Source organism: Gadus chalcogrammus, chromosome 4 (genome assembly GCF_026213295.1).
Source record: "Gadus chalcogrammus isolate NIFS_2021 chromosome 4, NIFS_Gcha_1.0, whole genome shotgun sequence".
Lineage (NCBI taxonomy): Eukaryota > Metazoa > Chordata > Actinopteri > Gadiformes > Gadidae > Gadus > Gadus chalcogrammus.
In genome coordinates, this window is record NC_079415.1 from 5483864 (window position 1) to 5507081 (window position 23218).

Consider the following 23218-nt stretch of genomic DNA (forward strand, 5'->3'; position numbering starts at 1 on the left):
GATGTCCAATTATAAGTAATTTAATTCCTGTCCATACTGTTAATGTATTAGGGTAACACAGTAGGAATTTGGGGGAAACACAACAGATTTTCATTAGTAACTTAATCACAATTACCGCCCTTAAAATAAAACGTGGATAATTTAATTGATTCAAATCCAATATGTATAAACAAAAGAAGATATAGTTGAACAGAACTAGCGATCGATAGAGTACATTTTTTCTTTTCTATTGATTTTCTCACTTTCTCTTTGGAAGAGGTTGTTGACAAATAAGTTAATTTGTTGCAACTACAGTAAATTTTTGGTCAAAGCCAAACATGTAAAGCAGAACCCATCAGCCGATCATACCAGGGGAGAAGCGGCCATCTGAGTGCCATCAGCCGATCATACCAAGAAGAAGAGGCCATCATGGCCCTCAGCCACCATCGGTAGTCAAACAGCTCGCCAACAGTTGACGTGAAGCAAACCAAAGCCCCGAAACATAAAAGGTAACAGATCATAATTGTAAGGCCAGACCGCTTGCACCTTGGCTTCTAAACACACGTTTTAAATCACAGGCACATTCATGTCCCATCACCGCCTGCTCCACCCGCTCCACCCTGGGAGGGTGGGGGCCCAGAGTTCTGTCCATTCCACCCATGGAGGCACTCTTCAGGGGCAGGGGCAGGAGGAGGAGGAGGAGGAGGAGGAGGTGGTCGATCGGCCTCGTCTCCTACAGCGAGGAGCAGACCTCCTGTGGAGACCAGGGTGAGTTGGACCCTGAGTTGGCAGCAGCACCGTTCAGGTAAAAATACAAAGTAGTCTTTCTGCCCACTGTGGGTGGGTGAAGGTGGGGGAGGGGGAGGGGGGGGGGGCGAGGGGGGGGCGGGGGTTATAATATATAGCATAACAGCGCCTCCGGTGGCCACTTGGAGTTTTATAAAAGCATCGATCTCGGCGTGTTCCCCGGAGACCTCAGGGTGTCGGTCCATCATCGTGTCACACCATGGTGTTGCTCTCGCCCACTCGGTCCGCAAACTGAAAGGCAAGAGGATAGCGCACGTTAGTTCAGCCGGTCCCCGACCCGCATCAGTACCAAGTCCGGCCTGCAGGGGGCGTTCAGATAGGGGGAGCCGTTGTGGTACAGCGAACACTGTTCAGATCTGTTCTGGTGCTTTCCGTGGGTCGGCTTTCCCGTTTCATAGCACCAAACTATACAAGTTATATACTGATTGATTCAAATTAATTATTTGTCAGTATTATTATTATTTTGTTTATTTGTATGTGTGTTACGATAGTTAATTGTTGGTCGTCTAGCAACAGCCATGATCTCGTAGACAGGCAGGTGACACGTCCGGACGGAGGTTCTGCCCCACAGCGCCCCCTATCTGAACAGCGCCTGCCCCTGTTACACATGTATTGCATGGGGGCCAAATTCAGCCTGGAGGAAATGAAAAAGACATGCAGAGGAAGGAATGGAACGACACCGAAAGGTAAGTAAGGCCACTCCTCGTTAGAAAGGTGGCATGTTGAACGCTACGTTTAGCGAGTTAGTTACAGTACATACATGCTAACATGCAGGGGGAATCTGCAGACACTGACCGCGACGGGGGGGCCTTATCCTCAGCCTTACGAAGGCTTTAAGGAGACAAGAGACACACTTCAGAACACAGCCTCCACACCCACTTCAGGAGACACACTTCAGAACACAGCGTCCACGCCCACACTGCGTCGGATTAGCCACACATCTCCCTGAAGTCCTGCTGGGCCTTCTGGAATCATCATGGGATGAGGGTACTGGACTAGAGCCGGACGGTATACACCGTTTACTATTCAATGTTATCCTCAAGCCTCCTCTCAGACCACCCTGGCAGGTGGACCCAGCAGCAGCAGTACCGGTCTGGGATCAGTGAAGTTTAGCAGCACCCTCTTAAACACAGACCCCCCCCCCACGGCTTTGACATGGAGGCGTGACCCGCTGTGTACGGTTAATGGAGGCCTGGTGCACTTCAGACTACATAGTTGTTGGCGTGTTCACACAGACTTAACGGCCGGTTTACGACCAATCAGAGCGCTGCATTGGGCTTTCGATCACCGCAGTGTGTGCAGGGGGGGGGCTCCGCCCACCATTACACCGCTGCCTGCTATTGGTCAACACCCCCCAGGGGAATGATGGCATCCTGTCTCGTCGCGACTTGTTTCTTCAAAGCGACGGTCCCCTACGTCCGAGGGACCAAGATGGCTCCCGCTGGCGACGGTAAGACAGCAGCTGGATGACCAACAGGAACACGCCAACCTCTATGTGTTCAGGAGCGCGCCCTGGCTGTACCCCGACCGGCAGACACTTACTCCACTGATGAAGGGCAGGTTTAGGATGGACCCCAGGACGGGTATTCGTCTGATGAACCCCACCACGACCGGGAAGAACCCCCTGGATGGGACCAAATCAGACACACGGTTAGTGGACCTCCTGTTCATTATCATTCTAGTCTTCTTAGTGAGGCTGTTGGATGAGCTGTTCCTAGTGACCGTTCTGTATCAATTATTCTCAGCCTCATCAGGAATATAAAAAAGGGGTTGACTTAGTTAGTGAATACTAACTATATGTAAGAACTGTTATAATATATAATAGTAAATGGGACTGCTTTCATACACCTCTGTTCTAACTAGTGGCCACTCAAAGCGCTTTACGATACTGCCTAACATTCACCCATTCATGCACACATTCAACCATGCCAGGCGACAGCCAGCTTGCCGGGTGTCAGTCAGGGTGAGGCGTCTTGCTCAGGGACACTCTAGGAAAGGCGGAAGCGGGGATCGAACTAGCAACCTTCAGGTTACCTTAGGAGGAGCCTAAGTTTTCAAAACTGATTCCAGCCGAACAACTGTACCTCCCTGAGCCTCTGCCGCCCGCAACAACAACCCTAACAATTTGCAATCTCCCACTCAAACATTACTCATTCCCCTCGAGTTCAGCCCATTCAGGTTCACCCCCCCACTGACCTGAACAAGAGGAAGAAGCCGTAGATCTCCAGCACCACCCCGATGATGGGCCAGCCTATCAACACCACCAGAACCCCCCCCAGGAAGAAGCCCGTGGCCTTGGCCTTGTGCCGCTGGAAGAAGAAGCGGAACGTCCTCTCCAGCCCGATGACAAAGGACAGCCCGGCCACGAACAGGATCTGATGGGGCAGACACGGTGAATGGACTGCATTAATACAGCGCTGCTCTAACCAGTGGCTTTACAATACTGCCTAACATTCACCCATTCATGCACACATTCACACACCGCCGGCGGTGTCAGCCATGCAGGGCGACAGCCAGCTCGTCGGGGAGCAGTCAGGGGGAGGTGTCTAGCTCAGGGACACCCTGACACTCTAGGAAAGGAGGAGCCGGGGATCGAACTAGCAACCTTCAGGTTACCAGTCGACCCCTGAGCCACATGCCGCCCTGTGGGTGGGGGTTAAAGACACAAAGAGGGAAGTGCAGATACAGAGGAAAGTGCAGATACAGAGGAATACAGTGTCACGATGATACGTACGTTTCCAATGGCCAGAAGAGCTTTGTCGAAGAACAGCATCATCCCGAAGAAGAGGAAGAACACGCCGAAGCCTGTCAGCCCCATTCCGATCTCTGGTGAGACATGGAGAGGGTAAAAGGGGTCACTGAGTGAATCTGTTGCCATGAGTTCAAAGTTATCCAGCTGTTAAGTGCATAACTCACTAATCATTCACCACATAATTTAGAACACCATTGAACTGAATAACATGATTGACAGAGAACACTTTATATGCGGGACTATGTACAGGACAGATGTTGTGGGGCTGTCTTCGTGTCGGTCCGCAAACTTGGTCTATGTCCCGCAGACTGGGTCACCGGTACGAGGGACCAAGTTGGACGACCTACACGAAGACTGCGGGACATGGACGAAGACAGCGGGACTGGGACAACGTCTACGGACCGACAGGAAGACTGCGGGACAGGGACCCGGTCTGCGGGACAGGGACCAAGTCTGAGGACCGATACGAAAACTGCGGGACAGGAAACGGACCCGGTCTGCGGACCTGCGGGACTCAACCCACGTGGACTTACTCTGGGAGTCCGTGAGCGAGATCATGATGGCGGTGAGCGGATCGATCTACCAAAGAGGTAGAGAACCGGCAGGAGAGAAGATCTGATGAGAAGATCTGATGACAGCTGCCTGCTACTGCAGCAACAAGCCACGTCTTCCGGAAACACGCCTTGACGCAGCGACCTCTTCCGGGACACGTACGTGCTGCGTTCAAGACAGTTACTCGCAGGGTTTACATTGTGTCAAACGATCCCGAGATTAACGGAATAACCGCAAATAAAACGACCATAAAACTAAGAAAATCAGGAAAAAAACTAATACAACTACTATAAAAATAGAAATGAGCAAAAACCTAATAAAACTAGTATAAAACTAAGGAAATCAGCAAAAAACGAAACTACTATGAAACGAAGGAAATCAGTATAAAACTACTGTAAAAATAAGGAAATCAGTAGAAACCAACATGAATAGAAACGAAAGAAAACGTGTCGTGTTCTCACACTGACCGGACGGCCGGGGCCGAGCTGTGCCTGTGTTTTTCTTGACGTGCCCCCAGCGTCAGAACGCAGCGCTCTGATTGGCTCATGCTCCAGAAGAAGCATTGTTTTCTACGTCTGCCTGTGCAGAGATGAGATGCTTAACAACCTGTTAGCAACCGCACGTAGGACCACCAACAAGGAGAGCTCTGCATGGTTCCTTCTGTGAGTATCGGTTCACTTGTCCATCCGCAGGATGCATTAATTCATTCAGTAAACGTTTGAATTTAGTTAGGAGAGAGATTGGCGCTAGTTGTTCTATCGGTTCAATCCAATCACAGCGGAGTGCCCACATGGCTTTTTAACGTAACATAGAAAGTGAAAGTGTGACCAACATGGTGAAAGTGAAACCAGGGTTGATAACTTCCAGTGTCCTTCAGTAGATCTTGTTCTGCATATTGTCTGCTGAGGTGAGGCGCTCCATCCTTAAAGTTCTTAGTTAAATGATGCATTGGCTCACTTTAGGTCATTCAATATACTGTAGCTAATGGTACTCTAACTAGTTCGTTTATTAACTGCATGCTTGTATACCAGGTCTTCTCCGTTATCCTCAATAACACGAGTTAAACTAATGTTCCTCTCATTGACAGGTGAGCATCTTGTCTTCAGCGCTTCAGAGTGGATCCACTTGATCACAATGGACGAAACGAGCGGTGAGTTCACCGTCAAACGACGGTCACAGAGGGCTGCTCTGATTCAGTGCGTTCCTCAACCCTAGCTTCATCATAAATAGTATAAAATAAAGCAGAACCATAACTTTGAGCTGTGTTCCCACCCGCTCTGGTGATGTTTGTTTAAGGAGGCGATCTCAAGGGACTGATAACGCTGTTGTATTAGCAGCAGATTCTCCCAGGAGACTGTGCATGAAGTGTGAGACACCATTAGCTCTGAATTTGTCCTTCGAACGCCCTTCTACGGGTGCACGTGTCAGACTCCGCAGGGGAAAGGGTTTAATCACAACCTGCTCTGCACACCGTTAACCATTAGATATACTATTCTTACTTTACACTTTTCAAACGTTTTGCGTCTATTTATTTGATTTGAATCCACATTTGAACAGATACGTGTCATAACACTTTGGCATCATGGAGAAAGAAGGAAGGAAAGATTTTTTTTTCAGTTTTTTATATCTGGCCTATGCCCATATAAGGTGAAGAATGAGGGGGGGGGGGAGTTCCATCCGGAGGCAGGCGCTCCTCCTCCTAGCAGATTGTTGCTATGGAAACAAACATCATAATAATAACATCCTAAAGGACATCACTTTTAGCTCACAACCAGCCTATCGGTACCTCTGTTTCAATACTCTGCGCTGCGCACCGAGAGATATCTCTCCTTCTCTCCCAGCTGGATGGTGTTCTCTTCTGCGAGCGAGAGAGAGAGAGACTAACGAACGTTGGTCTCTCTCTCTCTCTCTCTCTCTCTCTCTCTCTCTCTCTCTCTCTCTCTCTCTCTCTCTCTCTCTCTCTCTCTCTCTCTCTCTCTCTCTCTCTCTCTCTCTCTCTCTCTCTCTCTCTCTCTCTCTCTCTCTCTCTCTCTCTCTCTCTCATATGTAAACAACGGCCATGTGCGACGGCTCACTTGTTCCCTGGCGCCCTGCTTAGTGGTCTCTATACAGCTCACTGTTTAGGGAACACATATAAGAGGACTTAGTGAGCAGATCCGTTGGCATGGCAAATGTAGTCGCAAAAACAACCCAGAATGTTTTAGACACATTTGTATGTGTCGATTCGACCTTTGCTATTAGCTGAAACCGAAGACGACTAAAACCACTATGCATCATGGGATGTCGTGCAAAAATTTGTGAAAAACAAAAATGAGTCTTTTGCAGTGCATTGTGGGTCATAAGTAGTGCACTTAATTGGGGACCGGATTCTTACTATTTCAGACAACACCGCAAACGGTGACCCCCTAAATAGTGCACTTTACAGGTCGCGGGTTGACCGGTTGGTACCAGGTACCCTAACCCCGTCCTCCTCCTCCTCCTCCTCCCCCATCAGATCTTCAGGTGGAGTTGGACGAGGTGGATGCGGAGCTGGAGCTGGTGGACCTTCAGATCGCTGAGCTCGAGGAGAAGCAGACGGAGCTCAACGCCCGCAAGAGCCGGCTCCTGAAGCGAGTGGGGGCGGCGGGGGGCGGGCCGAAGGGCTCCTCCTCCTCTTCCTCCAAGGCCCCGGTAGCTGCTCCTCCGGCACTGAGCAAAACGGAGCTGGAGCGCTACGACAAAGCAGGTACGATGAAGAACACGGGTCATCTTAAGGGTCAATTGAAGACTCTCTTGTTAAGGCTAGCATGACTAGCATGTTGCTAATGTATTATTTTACTTCTTACGACGTATTTTCAACGATGCTTTTATTTTCTATGCACATTGTAAAGCACTTTGTGACCCGCTATATCAATAAACCTTTCTTACTTACTTACTCATCTGGGTTTATTTTTTATGTTTACAGTCGGGCGAGGTCCATTACTAGAGCATGTTTCCTCCAATGAGCAGGTCATATGGGCTCATGGGCTTGGGAAGATGGACGCTTTTCCTCCCATGAGATAAACATGCCCCGCCCCCCCTCGCCCCACTGTTCCCCCCCCCCCCCCCAGCCTTCTCCTGGTCCAAAGACCTGGAGAAGCACCTGAAGACCTCCTTCAAGCTGCCGGCCTTCCGGCCCCTGCAGCTGAGGGCCATGAACCTGAGCATGGAGGGCCGGGACCTCTTCCTGGTCATGCCCACCGGCCGCGGGAAGAGCCTCTGCTACCAGCTGCCCGCCCTCGTCTCCCCCGGTACGTAGGCCTTGGACCGGGGGACCAGGTCTCTGGTTCTGGTCCTGGTCCTGGTCCAAGGCCTATGTACCGGGGGACCAGAGACCTGGTCCCCCGGTACATAGGCCTTGGACTAGGACAAGAACTAGGTCTCTGTTCCCCTGGTACGTAGGCCCGGACCTGGGTCCCCCGGTACCTAGACCAGCACCAGGTCCCTGTGTGGCTGCTGGGTCCGAGTTAGTCCATACAGAAAGGCTGGACCAGCCGTACAGACAGACACGGGTCTGTTTGTTCCGCTGTCAACAACGCATCATCCTCAAGGTGTGTGTGTGTGTGTGTGTGTGTGTGTGTGTGTGTGTGTGTGTGTGTGTGTGTGTGTGTGTGTGTGTAAAGGCTTCACCCTGGTGATCACCCCCCTGGTGTCCCTCATGGAGGACCAGCTCATGTTCCTGAACGGCGTTGACGTTCCCGCCGTCTGCCTCAACGCCTCCAGCTCCCGGGTAACCAATCGCAGCGGCCCTCTTCTGCGTCCGTCGTCTTGACAACCCTGCATGCTGTCTCTTCTCTCTGTCTCTTCCCCCCCCCCCCCCCCCCCCCCCCCCCCCCCGCGCTCTACACTCTGAGGGGTTTGGGCACTCAAAACAAATGCAGCCGCATCTCTGTGCTTTGTTTACCGTTTCCATGACAACTAGCCTTATTGGCTCCTGAGCTCACCGTACGTTAGCTCCTAGTTAGCCCCTTAGCTCTTACCGGCGTCGTAGCGATAACATCCAGTGTTAATAAGTAGCTTGTAAAGCTTCTTTGAAGAAGAGTAAGGAATATGAACCAACGGAGAAATGGTTATATACCAGTATTACCAACAGTTTTTCATGGAGGAGTAAAAGTGTGAATCTGAATCAAACTTTACCGGATTCAATTATTAACATGAATTCCTAATGAAGTCGCACCAAACGAATTACTTTGCAGTCTAAAGATCTGGGCTGTAATGTGAGCAAATATCTGTTTTCACTCAAACGTATTTTCCTTGCGGGTGTTTAGTCCCTCATTCAGGACCAGAACCCTGAGGGGTTTGTGCACTGTTCACTCTATGCAAGGTGATCCTAAGGGGTAGGATCACCTACCCCTTAGTCTAAGAGCCCTTATCTCACAGTATTAATCCGTCCTTTGAATGCTCCCCGTCCCTTCCCCGGTCCCAGGAGCACGCCAAGATGGTGATGGCGGGGATGACGGACCCCGCGGCGCCCTTCAAGCTGCTGTACGTCACCCCGGAGAAGGTGGCCAAGAGCAAGCTGCTGATGTCGCGCCTGGAGAAGGCCTACAGCGCCCAGAGGCTCAGCCGCATCGCCGTGGACGAGGTGCACTGCTGCAGCCAGTGGGGCCACGACTTCAGACCGGGTGAGGGGTCAGGAGAGGGGTCAGGGGTCACGACTTCAGACCGGGTCAGGGATCAGAGATCAAGGTCAGGGGTCAGGAGAGGAGGTGCACTGCTGCAGCCAGTGGGGCCACGACTTCAGACCGGGTGAGGGGTCAAGGGTCAGGGGTCAGGAGACGAGGTGCACTGCTGCAGCCAGTGGGGCCACGACTTCAGACCGGGTGAGGGGTCAAGGGTCAGGGGTCAGGAGACGAGGTGCACTGCTGCAGCCAGTGGGGCCACGACTTCAGACCGGGTGAGGGGTCAAGGGTCAGGGGTCAGGAGACGAGGTGCACTGCTGCAGCCAGTGGGGCCACGACTTCAGACCGGGTGAGGGGTCAGGAGAGGGGTCAGGGGTCACGGCTTCAGACCGGGTCAGGGATCCGAGGTCAGAGGTCAGGGGTCAGGAGAGGAGGTGCACTGCTGCAGCCAGTGGGGTCACGACTACAGACCAGTTGAGGGGTCAGGAGAGGGGTCAGGGGTCGGGTCATGGGTCACGACTTCAGCCCCGATGAGGGGTCAAGGGTCAGGAGAGATGGGGTGAGGGGGCCGGAGAGAGGTTTTAGGGGCTCCATCGTTTGGGTGTTAAACATGACACACCAACACACGGTACGACCACCTCGTCTGACTATGTTCCCAGAGAAGGTCAGCGGGCGCTCCGTCTCTCCAGCCCACCCAGAGACGCCCGCTGGCTGACGAGTGCGTCTGCTCCCCAGACTACAAGCTGCTGGGCATCCTGAAGAGGCAGTTCCCCACCGTGCCGTTGCTAGGGCTCACCGCCACGGCAACCCTCAGCGTGCTGAAGGACTGCCAGAAGATCCTGTGTGTCCCCGAGCCAATCACCATCACCTCCTCCTTCAACAGGACCAACCTCTTCTACGAGGTAGCGGTCTCCACGGCAACACACACACACACGCAGACACAGACACAGACACACACACACACACACACACGACTAGATAAACGTCTTCTTTGAGAGGGGCTCATCCTGTGTTCCTATTGGTCCTCAGGTCCGTGTTAAAGGAGCCAACAACGACTCGTCCATGAGTGACATCGCCACGCTGATCAAGACCAAATACAAGGACCAGTCAGGTAATGATCACCTGACAGGAAGTGGTGGCTGACGAACACCAATCACCACAGCACTAACCCTACACATGGAATAGTCCCCTCCTAATCAACTGTTGACTACTTTGTTGTTTCAATTTGATCCAATTATTGTTTTAATTATTATTTGACACATTGTACCTTTTTCAGATCTAGGTTAGTAATTTATTGGGGAGAATTTGATCAATTGCAAACTTTTGAGAATTACCTAAATTGTAATCCTTTAGCTTTACGGGCCACGAAAATGAGAAGTTTTATTAATCCACGGTATTAAGTTTAGCTCTGATTGTAAACCTCCCGTTCTGACCCGCTCTTCTGACCCGCTCTTCTGACCTGCTCTGCTGACCCGCTCCTCTGACCCGCTCTCCTGACCTGGTTCTCCAGGCATCGTGTACGTGTTCTCCCAGAAGGACACGGAGGCGGTGGCGGCGGAGCTCCAGAAGCAGGGCGTCGAGGCGTACCCCTACCACGCCAACCTGCACGCCGACGACAAGACCAAGGTGCACCGCAAGTGGTCCCGCAACAAGATCCAGGTACGCACTGACCCACAACAAGATACTGGTACGCTGGTGGTACTGGTTGTGATGGTACTGGTTCGGATGGTACTGGTTCTGACTGGTTGTGATGGTACTGGATCCGATGGTACTGGTTCTGACTGGTTTTGATGGTACTGGTTCTTCCCTCCAGGTGGTGGTGGAGTAGTGATGGTACTGGTTCTGATGGTACTGGTTCTTCCCTCCAGGTGGTGGTGGAGTAGGGATGGTACTGGTTCTGATGGTACTGGTTCTTCCCTACAGGTGGTTGTTGAGTAGGGATGGTACTGGTTCTGACTGGTTCTGATGGTACTGGTTCTTCCCTACAGGTGGTGGTGCTGGAATAGGGATGGTACTGGTTCTCACTGGTTGTGATGGTACTGGTTGTGATGGAACTGGTTCTTCCCTCCAGGTGGTTGTGGAGTAGGGATGTAACTGGTTCTGACTGGTTCTGATGGTACTGGTTCTTCCCTCCAGGTGGTTGTGGAGTAGGGATGGCACTGGTTCTGACTGGTTCTGATGGTACTTGTTCTGATTGGTTCTGATGGTACTGGTTCTTCCCTCCAGGTGGTTGTGGAGTAGGGATGGCACTGGTCCTGACTGGTTCTGATGGTACTGGTTCTTCCCTACAGGTGGTGGTGGCCACGGTGGCCTTCGGGATGGGTATCGACAAACCTGACGTCCGCTTCGTCATCCACCACACGCTCAGCAAGTCCATCGAGAACTACTACCAGGAGAGTGGACGAGCAGGTACATGGTCCATACTGGTCTTTAGAGAACTACTACCAGGTATATGGTCCGCACTGGTCTATAAAGAACTACTACCAGGTACATGGTCCATACTGGTCTATAGGAACTACTACCAGGTACATGGTCCATACTGGTCTATAGAGAACTACTACCAGGTACATGGTCCACACTGGTCTATAGAGAACTACTACCAGGTACATGGTCCATACTGGTCTTTAGAGAACTACTACCAGGTATATGGTCCGCACTGGTCTATTAAGAACTACTACCAGGTACATGTCCACACTGGTCTATAGAGAACTACTACCAGGTACATGGTCCACACTGGTCTATAAAGAACTACTACCAGGTTACATGGTCCATACTGGTCCATAGAGAACTACTACCAGGTACATGGTCCACACTGATCTATAGAGAACTACTACCAGGTACATGGTCCACACTGGTCTATAGAGAACTACTACCAGGTACATGGTCCATACTGGTCTATAGAGAACTACTACCAGGTACATGGTCCAAAGAGAACCACTGACGGGTACATGGTCCACACTGGTTTATACAGAAACACTAACAGGTACATGGTACGCACTGGTTCATCTAGTACCAGGTACACGCTGGTCCATAGAGCAGTCCTCCCAGGAAAGTGCACCAGCAGGTACATGGTAGAACGTGTATTCACTGTACCAGGACAACGTGTTTACCTCCACATGGAGGCACTGGTGTTGGGTAGGCTGCTGTATAAGTAGGCATATGAGCCGTTGTGTAGGTGGGTCCGTCTGACCGTGACCTCCTCTCCCCCCCTCCTCTCCCCCCTCCTCTCCCCCCTCTTCTCCCCCGGTTCAGGACGGGACGACAAGCCCGCCGACTGCGTCTTGTACTTCGGCTTCGCGGACGTGTTCCGCATCAGCAGTATGGTGGTGATGGAGAACGTGGGCCAGCAGAAGCTCATGCAGATGGTGGACTACTGCCAGAACCCAGACAGGTAGACAGACACACACACACAGACTGACAAACAGGTAGACTACTGCCAGAACACAGACAGGTCGCCAGACACACACACACAAAGACAGACACACTGCCAGAACACAGACAGATAGACAGACAGACACGCACACACACAGACAGACACACTGCCAGAACCCAGACAGGTAAACAGACACACACAAAGACAGACACACTGCCAGAACCCAGACAGTCGACAGACACACACACACAAAGACGGACACACTGCCAGAACCCAGACAGATAGACAGACAGACAGACACACACACACACATACAGACAGACACACTGCCAGAACCCAGACAGGTAAACAGACACACAGACAGACACACACAAAGACAGACACACTGCCAGAACCCAGACAGGTCGACAGACACACACACACACAAAGACAGACACACTGCCAGAACCCAGACAGATAGACAGACACACACACACACATACAGACAGACACACTGACAGAACCCAGACAGGTAGACAGACACACAGACAGACACACTGCCAGAACCCAGACAGGTGGACTACGGCCAGAACCCAAACAGGTAGACAGACACTCAGACCCATAGACACACAGACAGACACTCAGAACCCAGACAGAATGCTGCCAGAACCCAGACAGATACAGACAGATACACAGACAGGTAGACAGAAAGAAAGAACGCAGACAGGTAGTCTACCGCCAGAACCCAGACAGAAAGACACACACAAAAAGACGGACAGGTGTGTTTTTGTCCAGGTGTGTATCAGTCTCTCTAAAGGTGTGTTTGTGTCCAGGTGTGTGTCGGTCTCTCTAAAGGTGTGTTTGTGTCCAGGTGTGTGTGTCGGTCTCTCTAAAGGTGTGTGTTTTTGTCCAGGTGTGTGTCGGTCTCTCTAAAGGTGTGTTTGTGTCCAGGTGTGTGTAGCTCTCTCTATAGGTCTGTTTGTTTCCAGGTGTGTATCAGTCTCTCTAAAGGTGGGTTTGTGTCCAGGTGTGTATCAGTCTCTCTAAAGGTGTGTTTGTGTCCAGGTGTGTGTCGGTCTCTCTAAAGGTGTGTTTGTGTCCAGGTGTGTATCGGTCTCTCTAAAGGTGTGTTTGTGTCCAGGTGCCGGCGGTCTCTGATGGCGGTCCACTTCGACGAGGTTTGGGACGACAAGGGATGCAACAAGATGTGTGACGCCTGCAAGAACGGAGAGGGTGAGGAGCCCCTCTGGGTGGTGGTCTCAAGATGGTCCTTCTAGCTGGTTCTGCGGTCTGCTAGCAGGGCCGGTCGTGTAGTCATTATGTTATCGTTCAGTTATAGAAAGACGCACCAGGTACAAACTAGGACTGGCGGGTCACAGAGCGTGCACGTCTCAGTGGACTGATCACAGGCCCGTACCAACAGAGTAAGACCACTGGCTGATAGGGGCCCAGGAGGTAACGCGGGTGACTGTGTCGAGGTGTCCCTGAGCAAGACTCCTCACCCTGTCTGTGACACCGCCTTCGGTGTGTGAATGTCAGGCAATTATTGTAAAGCGCTTTGAGTGGCCACTGGTTAGACAGCTGGAGTCCACTTGGCATTCTGCCCCCAGACCACCCCTCTGAGCGTTAGTGGTTCTGCCCCCAGACCACGTCAGCCTGGACCTGGCTCTGCACGGCCGCCAGGTGCTGCAGATCCTGGAGGTGGCGGCGTCCCAGGAGGAGAAGGTGACCCCGCTGAAGGTGGTGGAGACCTGGCTGGGCAAGGGCCCCGCCAAGAGACGCAAGATGATCCAGACCACGGAGCTGTCCAAGGCCCAGGCCGAGGCCGTGATCGTCCAGCTGCTGGTCCTGGACTACCTCGGGTAGGGGGGGGGGTGCTGGTGGTGGACCACCTCGGGGATCACGCTGGGGGGGGGGGGGGCAGGTCTGCACCACATCTAGAGAGAAAGGGTATTCATGTGTGTGTGGTCTCTTCAGTGTGGACTTCAGCTTCACCCCCTACACCACCAACTCATACCTGAAGCCCGGCCGCAAAGCCCCCCTCCTGAAGAGCTCCACCCACAACCTGACCATGAAGATGAGGAAGACCTCGGGGACCTCTGAGGCAGCGGTGAGAGAGACACACACACACACACACACACACACACACACACACACACACACACACACACACACACACACACACACACAGCAACACACTCCTACACACACACCAACTGACTCCTAGTTACACTGGGCTGCATTGTGGTTAGATGATGAACTTAGATTTGTTAATAGTTGTTTTGGTGTTTATTTATTCGACCAGTTTGAGCCCATGGATGTTTTATCTGGAAAGTTTTAATTCACACAATAGTATCCAGCCTGTATTATTTATTAAAGTCCTTCTTCACTTTTTTGTGGAAGTGATGTTTTCTGTCTAACGTATTTTGGTTCTCTTACTGTGACTGTTGAAGAATCTCTTCAGTTCCCTGATGTTCTCCCCATTATCCATGGCCTAGTTTCCATCTTCTCTTGATTCATTAGAAGCTTTGGTGAAGCCTAACTATGACGCCCTTTCTCACACGATACTAGTTCATCCCTCATGTAGAACGCAGTAGAGTTCTGACCTCATGAATCCTAATTCATCACTTTGTGTTCATCTACTTTAGTTTTTGCTATGCTAACCTCCCTCAGCTTCTCTCAACAGAGCACCTGGACTCTGTTGCTTCATTGGAGAACAGAGTTTCCACGCGTCTCCCCGGGGGTCTACACGTAGAACATCGCCCATCAGGTCCTCTTAGAAGATTAGAAGATTGATTCTGAGATTTATTGGGTTGGGAAGCTGTTGAGGGTGTAGGTCCGGGTACATCAGGGTAGCGTTACAGTCGTTAGCACCCAGGAGGTTCTGGGTTTGATTCCCTCGGGGTGGGGGTGGGGGGCCGTTATATTAGGGGGCGTGTATTACCGGTTAGGGTCACATGGGTTTCCTCCAACAACAGATAACAACACCAAGTTCCCACTCCTACCCTGCCCATGAGCAAGGCACGACATCTGGAGTTTGTTCCAGGGTTCTACCCGGTAGGGGTAACACCCCCCCCCCCCCCAGCCCTCAAAGGTCAGTGCTAAACGACCTTGGACCTCTCGTTGATGACCTGCAGGTTAAACCCCCCAGTGGGCGTGGCCAGGGCGAGGCCAAGGCCAGCAAGCGGCCCGCCAAGGAAGACGCCTCCCCCGCCCCCAAGAAGGGCAAGAAAGGCCTGTAGCGCGACACCGAGGTGGAAGGAACAAAAGAAAAAGTACAGTCCCATAAAGCCTCTCCCCCCGTTCACCCCCTTCATCTGTTCAAACGTTCACCCGTTCACGCGCCCACAGCATGGCGTCCGTTGTCCTGGGCTGTTTTGTTTTCTTCATGGTGTCATCGGCTATCCCGACATCCGATCAGGGAACGGGAATGACTCCCTGAATGACCCCTCAGCCTTCCTAAGATGATCCATATGTTGCATCATGCTATGCATGTTTACTTTGCGCTATCATTCGTCGTCCCTAATCAATGCCTTTGACTAACACGCTCATGGTGTCTCCAATCCCATCGTCTGTCTACTGGTCTGTCTCACTGGGAGCCGGCATCACTAACCCACTAACCGCCCGCCCCTCCTCAATGCCTGGCTCCCTTGCTTCCTTGCTTCCTTGCATCCTAGCGGCTTCGGCTTCCTCCTCGCTCCGACCGACCGAACCCAACGCTCTGTGTTGTGGTTTCAGGGAACCTCGACCCTAAAGGTCGCAGACCAAGACGCCCCCGCCGTGACCTCTGACCCCGTGGGGTTTGTCGGCGGGCCTCAACAACCAAACAATCAGACGAAGGAGCAGCACCAGAACCCGATGGAGAAGCAAGAGCCCAAGTCCGTCCAATCACAGGCAGCGCCCACTGGAGCACCAATCAGAGCGCCCGGCGACGCCCACACCTCCGGTCCCACGGGTGGACCAATCAGAGCGGCCGGCGACGCCCACACGTCCGGTCGTTCGGGGGTCAGCGAGGGACGAGAACCCGACCCGCCGCCACGCCCAGTCCTACCCAGCGCCAAGAGGAAGTCCACCACCCCGCAGCGCCGGAGGAGGAAGCCCTGCGTCGCCATGACTCCCGCCTCCGCCCCTGTCGCCGTGGTGACCAGCCCCGACGACCACCACGACCCCTCCTCCGCCGCTCCCCGGAGGCCCTCGTCGGTGATCTCGGACGCGGCGGCGGCGGAGCTCAGCGACCTGCGGGACTACTACAGCTCCCAGCTGCGGCGGATAGACTACGTCTCCCATGAGCACCTGGGGGGCGCGGCCGGGGGCGGGGCCGACGTGCTGGCGTGCATCCGGGAGCCGCTGAGGAGCCTGCGGCTGCCGCGCGGCGCGTCCATCGGCAGGACGGCGAGGAGCCTCTGGACGCGGGTCAGCGGCCGCAGGAAGCTGGTGAACAGGTGACGTCGGCAGCGCAGCACCCGGCCGCCATCTTGGTTCTGACCGCTCGCCGGGTTTATAACCAAGATGGCCGCTAGGTGAACCTGAAGTTCCGAAAGTGCATTCCAAACCGCCATCTTGGTTTTTCTTGCCCAGATATTAAGATTAAAGGCGGACGCAACTGAGGGGGTGGAGTGTGTGTGTGTGTGTGTGTGTGTGTGTGTGTGTGTGTGTGTGTGTGTGTGTGTGTGTGTGTGTGTGTGTGTGTGTGTGTGTGTGTGTGTGTGTGTGTGTGTGTGTGTGTGTGTGTGTGTGTGTGTGAGAATGGATTGGACTACTTGCTGTTGCTGTCTTCTGATTGGCTGGATATCCCAGTTCCCCGCCAATCAGTGTTTCTTTAATCCAATTAGCTGTGACTAGTGGAATCTCCCCAGGGTTTTTTAGTAATTCACATGTAACTGGTTTAATTGGGAGGGCCCATGTGGTATAAGATGGGTATGGGCCGCGATATCACTGGAAACCTCCTGATTGAATTAACTCTTATAATGCATTTCTTATGCCCATCTTTTTTTATGTGCCTCCTGAATTTGGTGTTGATTGGATGTTTGTCTGCGGAAAGTTCATTAAAATGTTTCTTTCATTTTTGTTTGTTTGGTTCAAGACAATTTCTTCATTTTCAGGATAAAATACATTTAATTCTAAAAGACTTCAAACTTATTCTTAATATTGACATAAAAAAAGGGGAATTGACAATTGGATCGGGAAATATAATGATGACAATATAGCGATGAACACTCCACTGATGCGATGGACTTAAACAACCTGTTTTGTCTTATGTTTTGCCGACTCGTTCCCTCCAAATGTTGACCTCTTCACCTTTTAGGTAATTCTACTCTTTTGTTTATTTTACAACTGTTCCTAAAGAATGTAAGGAAACCAAAGAATACTCTTTAATATGATTGACATTTGAGCTTAATTGTACATTCAGCCCTAGTTTAATTCCTGAGAATAATGGTACTCAAATCCTAAAGTTTTTTGTCTGGTGCTCATCTTGCTAAAGCTATGCGTTGAGAACGTTCCTTACCAATCCGAACCACTGGGGGGCGCCAGAGGCCCACTCTTGCACAGTAAGAACCTTGCGTCTCATTAGCAGCTCCACTCTCCTTTTCTTTTTCTTTCCTTTTTCTGGCTTTGTTCACTTTCAGCCCAACTATCAGGGATTGATAACCTGGAGGCTGAGCGATTGAACATAAACGTTTATAACTTCTTTAACTAAAAGTTAAAGGTAAAAGTTTGACTTTATGACAAATTACTTGAATGTATAAAAATGTTTCTGTACTTAAACTTGTATCGGTAGACAGAAACGTTGGCGTTAATGTAAGTATTTATTGAAAAACGTACCGGCATCACTTTGCTCAAGTTTTTCATCTTCTTCGTTGGTATGCAAACAAATGCGTTGTGGGTGATATACGCCTCTGGGCTCGCTCCCTTGCTCCCATGCTCCCTCACTTCCTTGCTCCCTCGCTTCTCAAACACAAACTTTTCGTGTTGACTCCTCAAACACATGTTTGATGTAGAATTTGTCACATATTTACATTAAAACCACATACAACAGATGTGCCTGCTAATTGGGTATACTATATTTTCGATAGACCACCTTGCCGTGAGTAACAGTTGGTACAATACAGTAGGCCTCAGCTAACTGACTCTAAAAGCTTTTGTCTAACTGATAGCTGCATTAATTATCTCCTGTCGAATGTGTTTGATTGCACAATTTATTGTGTTATCACGGCAAGATTTGATTTGTCTAAACGGCTCATAAACGAGTTTGGCCGCGATAAGTGGCGATAGGCCGGTTCACCCTGAGGCCGACAGGATAAGACCATATCTGGAAGAGGAGGTCAGGGGGAGGCCAGCGCTGGAACACACCCGAGACACCTAAACTCACCAGGAACAGCTTTTAGAAAAGAGACACTTCAACTCACCAGAAACAGCTTTCGAACTCTAAACTGGTTCTGTCCGAGTTGTAAGCTAATTGAATCATAGTTCTTAGCTGGTACTGTCAGAGTTCTTAGCTGGTTCTGTCAGAGTTCTTAGCTGGTTATATCGGAGTTCTAAGCTGGTTCTGTCCGAGTTCTTAGCTGGTTCTGTCCGAGTTCTTAGCTGGTTCTGTCCGAGTTCTTAGCTGGGTCTGTCAGAGTTCTAAGCTGGTTCTGTCTTGAGTTCTAAGCTGGTTCTGTCCGAGTTCTTAGCTGGTTCTGTCCGAGTTCTTAGCTGGGTCTGTCAGAGTTATAAGCTGGTTCTGTCTTGAGTTCTAAGCTGGTTCTGTCTTGAGTTCTAAGCTGGTTATTACAGAGTTCTAGCCTGGCTCTCGGTGTATGTCATCGATGAATGAACAGCCAGACTCCAGCACGAGATTCTCAGATTCTCTGAAACTGACATCCTGCCCGGTGTTTCACCCGGACTGACCGCCCGCTCACCCCAAACATCAAGATAACGCCGCGCTAATCTCATGGTCATAAAGGACGAGTCAATAAACACCAGAACAGGGTGGTTCCCTCTATGCTCCTTTAACACATGACTGGGAGCTCTCCACCGGCGAGACGATAACCGAGTTCAGTAGTGGAGCACATGAGAGTCAGAGGTTCCGTCTAGAGGAGGTTGAGTCTAACTGAACCAGAGAGGAGGTTGAGTCTAACTGAACCAGAGTGGAGGTTGAGTCTAACTGAACCAGAGAGGAGGTTGAGTCTAACTGAACCAGAGAGGAGGTTGAGTCTAGCACAACCAGAGAGGAGGTTGAGTCGAACTGAACCAGAGAGGAGGTTCAGTCTAACTGAACCAGAGAGGAGGTTTAGTCTAGCACAACCAGAGAGGAGGTTGAGTCTAACTGAACCAGAGAGGAGGTTGAGTCGAACAGAACCAGAGAGGAGGTTGAGTCTAACTGAACCAGAGTGGAGGTTGAGTCTAACTGAACCAGAGAGGAGGTTGAGTCTAACTGAACCAGAGAGGAGGTTGAGTCTAACTGAACCAGAGAGGAGGTTCAGTCTAACAGAACCAGAGAGGAGGTTGAGTCTAACTGAACCAGAGTGGAGGTTGAGTCTAACTGAACCAGAGAGGAGGTTGAGTCTAACTGAACCAGAGAGGAGGTTGAGTCGAACTGAACCAGAGAGGAGGTTCAGTCTAACTGAACCAGAGAGGAGGTTTAGTCTAGCACAACCAGAGAGGAGGTTCAGTCTAACAGAACCAGAGTGAGGTTGAGTCTTACAGAATCAGGATCCGTTGACAGACAGTGCAGAGAGCCTGTAGTATAAAAATGTGTTTATTTACATCTTTGTGACATCAAAAACTCCTCAGTAGAAACACGGTTACTACGCTATCTGAGAAGTGACCACATCTTTGAGCCATATATTACAGATAGTATTTCTGATGATTTGCATAAAAGGGACTATGTAAAGGCACTTCTAAATAATAAAAATATACACCAGTTGTGTGACACTAAGGCCCAATCCCTTTTCTACCCCTTACCCCTTACCCTTACCCTTACCCCTCCCCCCTTCCCCTTCCCCCTTCAAAACAGTGGGGAGGGGGAAGGTGAAGGGGTAAGGGGTAGAAATGGGATTGGGTCTAAACACACTGACCATGTCCCTTGAGGGGTAGAGCCCCCCTGGAGACCCAGACCCTCGGGGGCCTGCTGTGGGGTAGGTAGGGGCCGGACTGTGGGTGGTGCTGGAGGCGGGCCGGGCTCTCCAGCCCCAGGGGGCGGAGCCGGGCGGGGACAGCTGAGTATCCCTGGGTGACGGCCAGGAACGCTGTGTGGTGTACTGGAAGGTGATTGGTCGGTGCTAGCCAGAGGGCGGGTAGTGGAGGAAGGACATACATGGGCGTGTCGGGTTCTGAGTAGGGGCACGCGCTGGCCCCGCCCTCGCACCGACGCCACTTAGCTCGCCGGTTCTGGAACCAAATCTGAGGAGGGAGGGACAGTCATCAGTTGTCTGTGTGTGTGTGTGTGTGTGTATCTCGGTCTCAGAAAAGTGTGTTTGTGTCTGTATCTTGGTGTGTGTGTGTCAGTGTGTGTGTGTACCTGGATCTTGCCCTCAGACAGGTGTGTCTGTGCGGCCAGCGTCTCCCTGGTGGTCACGGAGGGGTAGGGGGCCGTCCTGAAGGCCGACTCCAGACCCTGCAGCTGCTCCACGCTGAAGGTGGTCCGGACCCGGCGGGCCAGAGAGACTACAGAGAGAGGGAGAGAGAGAGACACAGAGAGAGAGACACAGAGAGAGAGAGAGACACACAGAGAGAGAGAGAGAGACACAGAGAGAGGGAGAGAGAGAGAGAGGGAGAGAGACACAGAGAGAGAGAGAGAGAGACACAGAGAGAGAGAGAGAGAGAGAGAGAGAGAGAGAGAGAGAGAGACACAGAGAGAGAGAGAGACACAGAGAGAGAGAGAGAGAGAGAGACACAGAGAGAGGGAGAGAGAGAGAGACACAGAGAGAGAGAGACACAGACAGACACCAAGTAAGGTTACATATTCTGGTTGTTTTCGGTCAAAACGCAGGATCCTCTGTGACTGAGTGAAAGTTATGCTCTCGAGGAAATAACTGCATTCACGCTCATATTGATGTGGGAGTCGTGACAGTAATTGCAATCCCCAAACTGCATGCCCAAATGTGAATGCGTTCTTTCAGCCAATGAAACATGTTTTAATTCGACTTGAGAAACATGGGTGTGCTTCATGCAACTGTTGGCTAATTTCTCCCCACAGAAGAAGTACAACAAAAGGATGGGTCAGAGCATGTAGATGAATCCCATGCAAATATAGATTCTTCCTGGAACTGACAAAATGTTGGTGCTTCTGGTTGCGCTTTCTTTTTCATAGATTCTCCTTCCTCCTTGTTTTCAGATTTACCTTTAAACCACCGATTTTCTAATTCCAAGCTTTCAGAACTGAAACTTCGTTTTTATTATTATTATTATTATTATTATTATTATTATTATTATTATTATTATTATTATTACCCCCTACAGTACCCCTAGGGTACGCGTAACCTCATTTGAGAACCACTGTTTAATAGAATAGTGTATACTATAGTCGCAACACTCACTCAGCAGCACGTCGTGTGACGCTGAGTTAAACTCGGACTCACCCCGGCACGATCTGGTCTTCCGGGTTCCCGCGGGTCTGGTATCCCGGGTCTCCTCAGGAGTGTGGGTCTCCTCATGTCCAGTCTCCTGGTCCCTAAGACCTGCTGAGGGTCTTCCCTGAGACCCTTCTCTAGCCAGGATCATGTCGATGGAGTGAGAGAGTGTCTTGTGTGACCGCGGCTCGACCATAATCCACCCGGGAAACACGGCGTTCCTTCGAGTTCCTCACAGAGTTCTGAACCACAGCCTGGATCAGTTGTCAGTCCTCAGTTCGGACCACTTGTTCGTTCCTCATCAATAAAAACCTCGGTGACTTGTCGACTTGGTTCCTTCACGTTTTGCTGGACGACATTCTGTTTGCTCCGGGCTGAACTGTCACTGCTCTCCTGCTTATCAGCGCATCAGGACGTCCCGATGGGAGGACGCTACGGGATGATGCTGCGGCGTCGTCCCGTAGCGTCAGCCGGCGGGCGTAATCCTCACGCACGCCAAGAAAGTACCGTCGGGATGTGTGTGTGTGTGTGTGTGTGTGTGTGTGTGTGTGTGTGTGTGTGTGTGTGTGTGTGTGTGTGTGTGTGTGTGTGTGTGTGTGTGTGTGTGTGTGTGTGTGTGCAAAAAGATAAATCCCATGTAACGTGAGGGGAGATAAAGTTCCGGTTCAGACGTCCTACCACACACACACACACACACACACACACACACACACACACACACACACACACACACACACACAACCATCACGTGTGTTTATTCTGAGGTGTTAAGAAGTCAGTAAAGCCCAGAAATATGAACCAGTGCACTCCCGTCTGGGCGGAGGATACACCCTCACCTGTTCATTTATTCATGTTCTCACCCGACTCGCCGGGCGTTAGATAGTATTCCGTCTAGAGTGCAAACCAATAAATCATCATCGGACTGTTTTTAATAATCTACCGGCTCTCCGCTGAACCCACGAACTCTGCCTCACCTCCTGGGCTGTGGCCCTCAGACCTAGCTCAGACCTAGTAGCTCTAAGTCCTAGTGGCCATAAGACCTTGTAGCCCTAAGACCTAGTGACTCTGGGACCTAGTGACTCTAACACCGAGTTGCCCTTAGACTTAGTGGCTCTAAGACCTAGTGGCCCTCAGACCAAGTGGCCCTGAGACCTAGTATCTCTGGCCAATCTGCTCCTCGTCATTCAGATAGGCCTACAGCTATCTATACCCTCACTGTCGTTTGACCAATGAGTGATTTGACCGATCAAATGGCTGCGGGTATTCCATCGGAGGGAAATATATCGGATAATAACGTAATAATATCCGTCCCCAGTTCTGCTCTCGGCGGGGGGTTGTAGAACAGCACCCCCTCTGGTCGCAGAGTGAAGCGCATCAGACTAAACGCGCTAAGCGCCTTATAACAAGCGACCAATAGAGGGAGACATTGCTTACGAAGACGTTACGCTACATTCGTCGTTTAGCTGATTATTTTTATCCAAAGCAACCTAGAAATGATAATACAACTGAAACCACAGGATAACGCCAGAGGAGCACCCTGGGAACATAAACAAAACGCAGAAAATAAACAATAGCTTATTCA

General features: G+C 51.1%; 3 protein-coding genes across 6 annotated transcripts; 1 reads left to right on the forward strand and 2 right to left on the reverse strand.

Annotated features, from left to right (window-relative positions):
* Positions 1-857: 857 nt before the first annotated feature.
* Positions 858-4365, reverse strand: golt1ba (golgi transport 1Ba). Its single transcript, XM_056587900.1, has 5 exons — positions 4072-4365; positions 3521-3612; positions 2983-3161; positions 2329-2410; positions 858-1017 (listed from the first exon to the last, which is right to left on the reverse strand). Exons 1-5 carry the CDS (start codon positions 4094-4096, stop codon positions 979-981), a joined length of 417 nt encoding a protein of 138 aa, XP_056443875.1. The 5' UTR covers positions 4097-4365; the 3' UTR covers positions 858-978.
* Positions 4366-4468: 103 nt separating this feature from the next.
* On the forward strand, positions 4469-17157 carry recql (RecQ helicase-like). 4 transcript variants are annotated; one of them, XM_056587886.1, is made up of 16 exons: positions 4611-4752; positions 5178-5240; positions 6585-6815; positions 7180-7359; positions 7732-7838; positions 8535-8733; positions 9466-9632; positions 9760-9841; positions 10241-10389; positions 11022-11139; positions 11983-12121; positions 13224-13315; positions 13728-13944; positions 14060-14192; positions 15220-15357; positions 15821-15910. In XM_056587886.1, the coding sequence occupies exons 2-15, from the start codon at positions 5225-5227 to the stop codon at positions 15322-15324; spliced, it is 1935 nt and encodes a 644-aa protein (XP_056443861.1). In that variant the 5' UTR covers positions 4611-4752; positions 5178-5224; the 3' UTR covers positions 15325-15357; positions 15821-15910. The 4 variants fall into 4 exon arrangements, with proteins under 4 accessions (XP_056443860.1, XP_056443857.1, XP_056443861.1 ...); XM_056587882.1 differs by lacking the exon at positions 15220-15357 and having other exon boundaries at positions 4601-4752; positions 15821-17156; XM_056587884.1 differs by lacking the exons at positions 4611-4752; positions 15220-15357 and adding an exon at positions 4770-4997 and having other exon boundaries at positions 15821-17156.
* Positions 17158-19763: 2606 nt separating this feature from the next.
* On the reverse strand, positions 19764-22120 carry LOC130380636 (retina and anterior neural fold homeobox protein 2). Its single transcript, XM_056587899.1, has 3 exons — positions 21646-22120; positions 20586-20731; positions 19764-20467 (listed from the first exon to the last, which is right to left on the reverse strand). Exons 1-3 carry the CDS (start codon positions 21830-21832, stop codon positions 20129-20131), a joined length of 672 nt encoding a protein of 223 aa, XP_056443874.1. The 5' UTR covers positions 21833-22120; the 3' UTR covers positions 19764-20128.
* Between the last annotated feature and the right edge of the window lie 1098 nt (positions 22121-23218).

What these genes read in the sequence shown, in the direction of transcription:
- golt1ba (XM_056587900.1), bottom strand. Translation starts at nt 4,096, where the DNA reads ATGATCTCGCTCACGGACTCCCAGA. An exon ending in CTCTTCTGGCCATTGGAAAC is followed by an intron (nt 3,162 to 3,520) that starts GTACGTATCATC and finishes CTGCCCCATCAG; the next exon opens with ATCCTGTTCGTGGCCGGGCT. An exon ending in GGCTTCTTCCTCTTGTTCAG is followed by an intron (nt 2,411 to 2,982) that starts GTCAGTGGGGGG and finishes GGTCCCATCCAG; the next exon opens with GGGGTTCTTCCCGGTCGTGG.
- LOC130380636 (XM_056587899.1), bottom strand. Translation starts at nt 21,832, where the DNA reads ATGGTCGAGCCGCGGTCACACAAGACACTCTCTCACTCCATCGACATG. An exon ending in GAAGACCAGATCGTGCCGGG is followed by an intron (nt 20,732 to 21,645) that starts GTGAGTCCGAGT and finishes CTCTCTCTGTAG; the next exon opens with TCTCTCTGGCCCGCCGGGTC. An exon ending in TGTCTGAGGGCAAGATCCAG is followed by an intron (nt 20,468 to 20,585) that starts GTACACACACAC and finishes CTCCCTCCTCAG; the next exon opens with ATTTGGTTCCAGAACCGGCG.
- recql (XM_056587882.1), top strand. An exon ending in GGGCCACGACTTCAGACCGG is followed by an intron (nt 8,734 to 9,465) that starts GTGAGGGGTCAG and finishes TCTGCTCCCCAG; the next exon opens with ACTACAAGCTGCTGGGCATC. An exon ending in CTGGTCCTGGACTACCTCGG is followed by an intron (nt 13,945 to 14,059) that starts GTAGGGGGGGGG and finishes TGGTCTCTTCAG; the next exon opens with TGTGGACTTCAGCTTCACCC.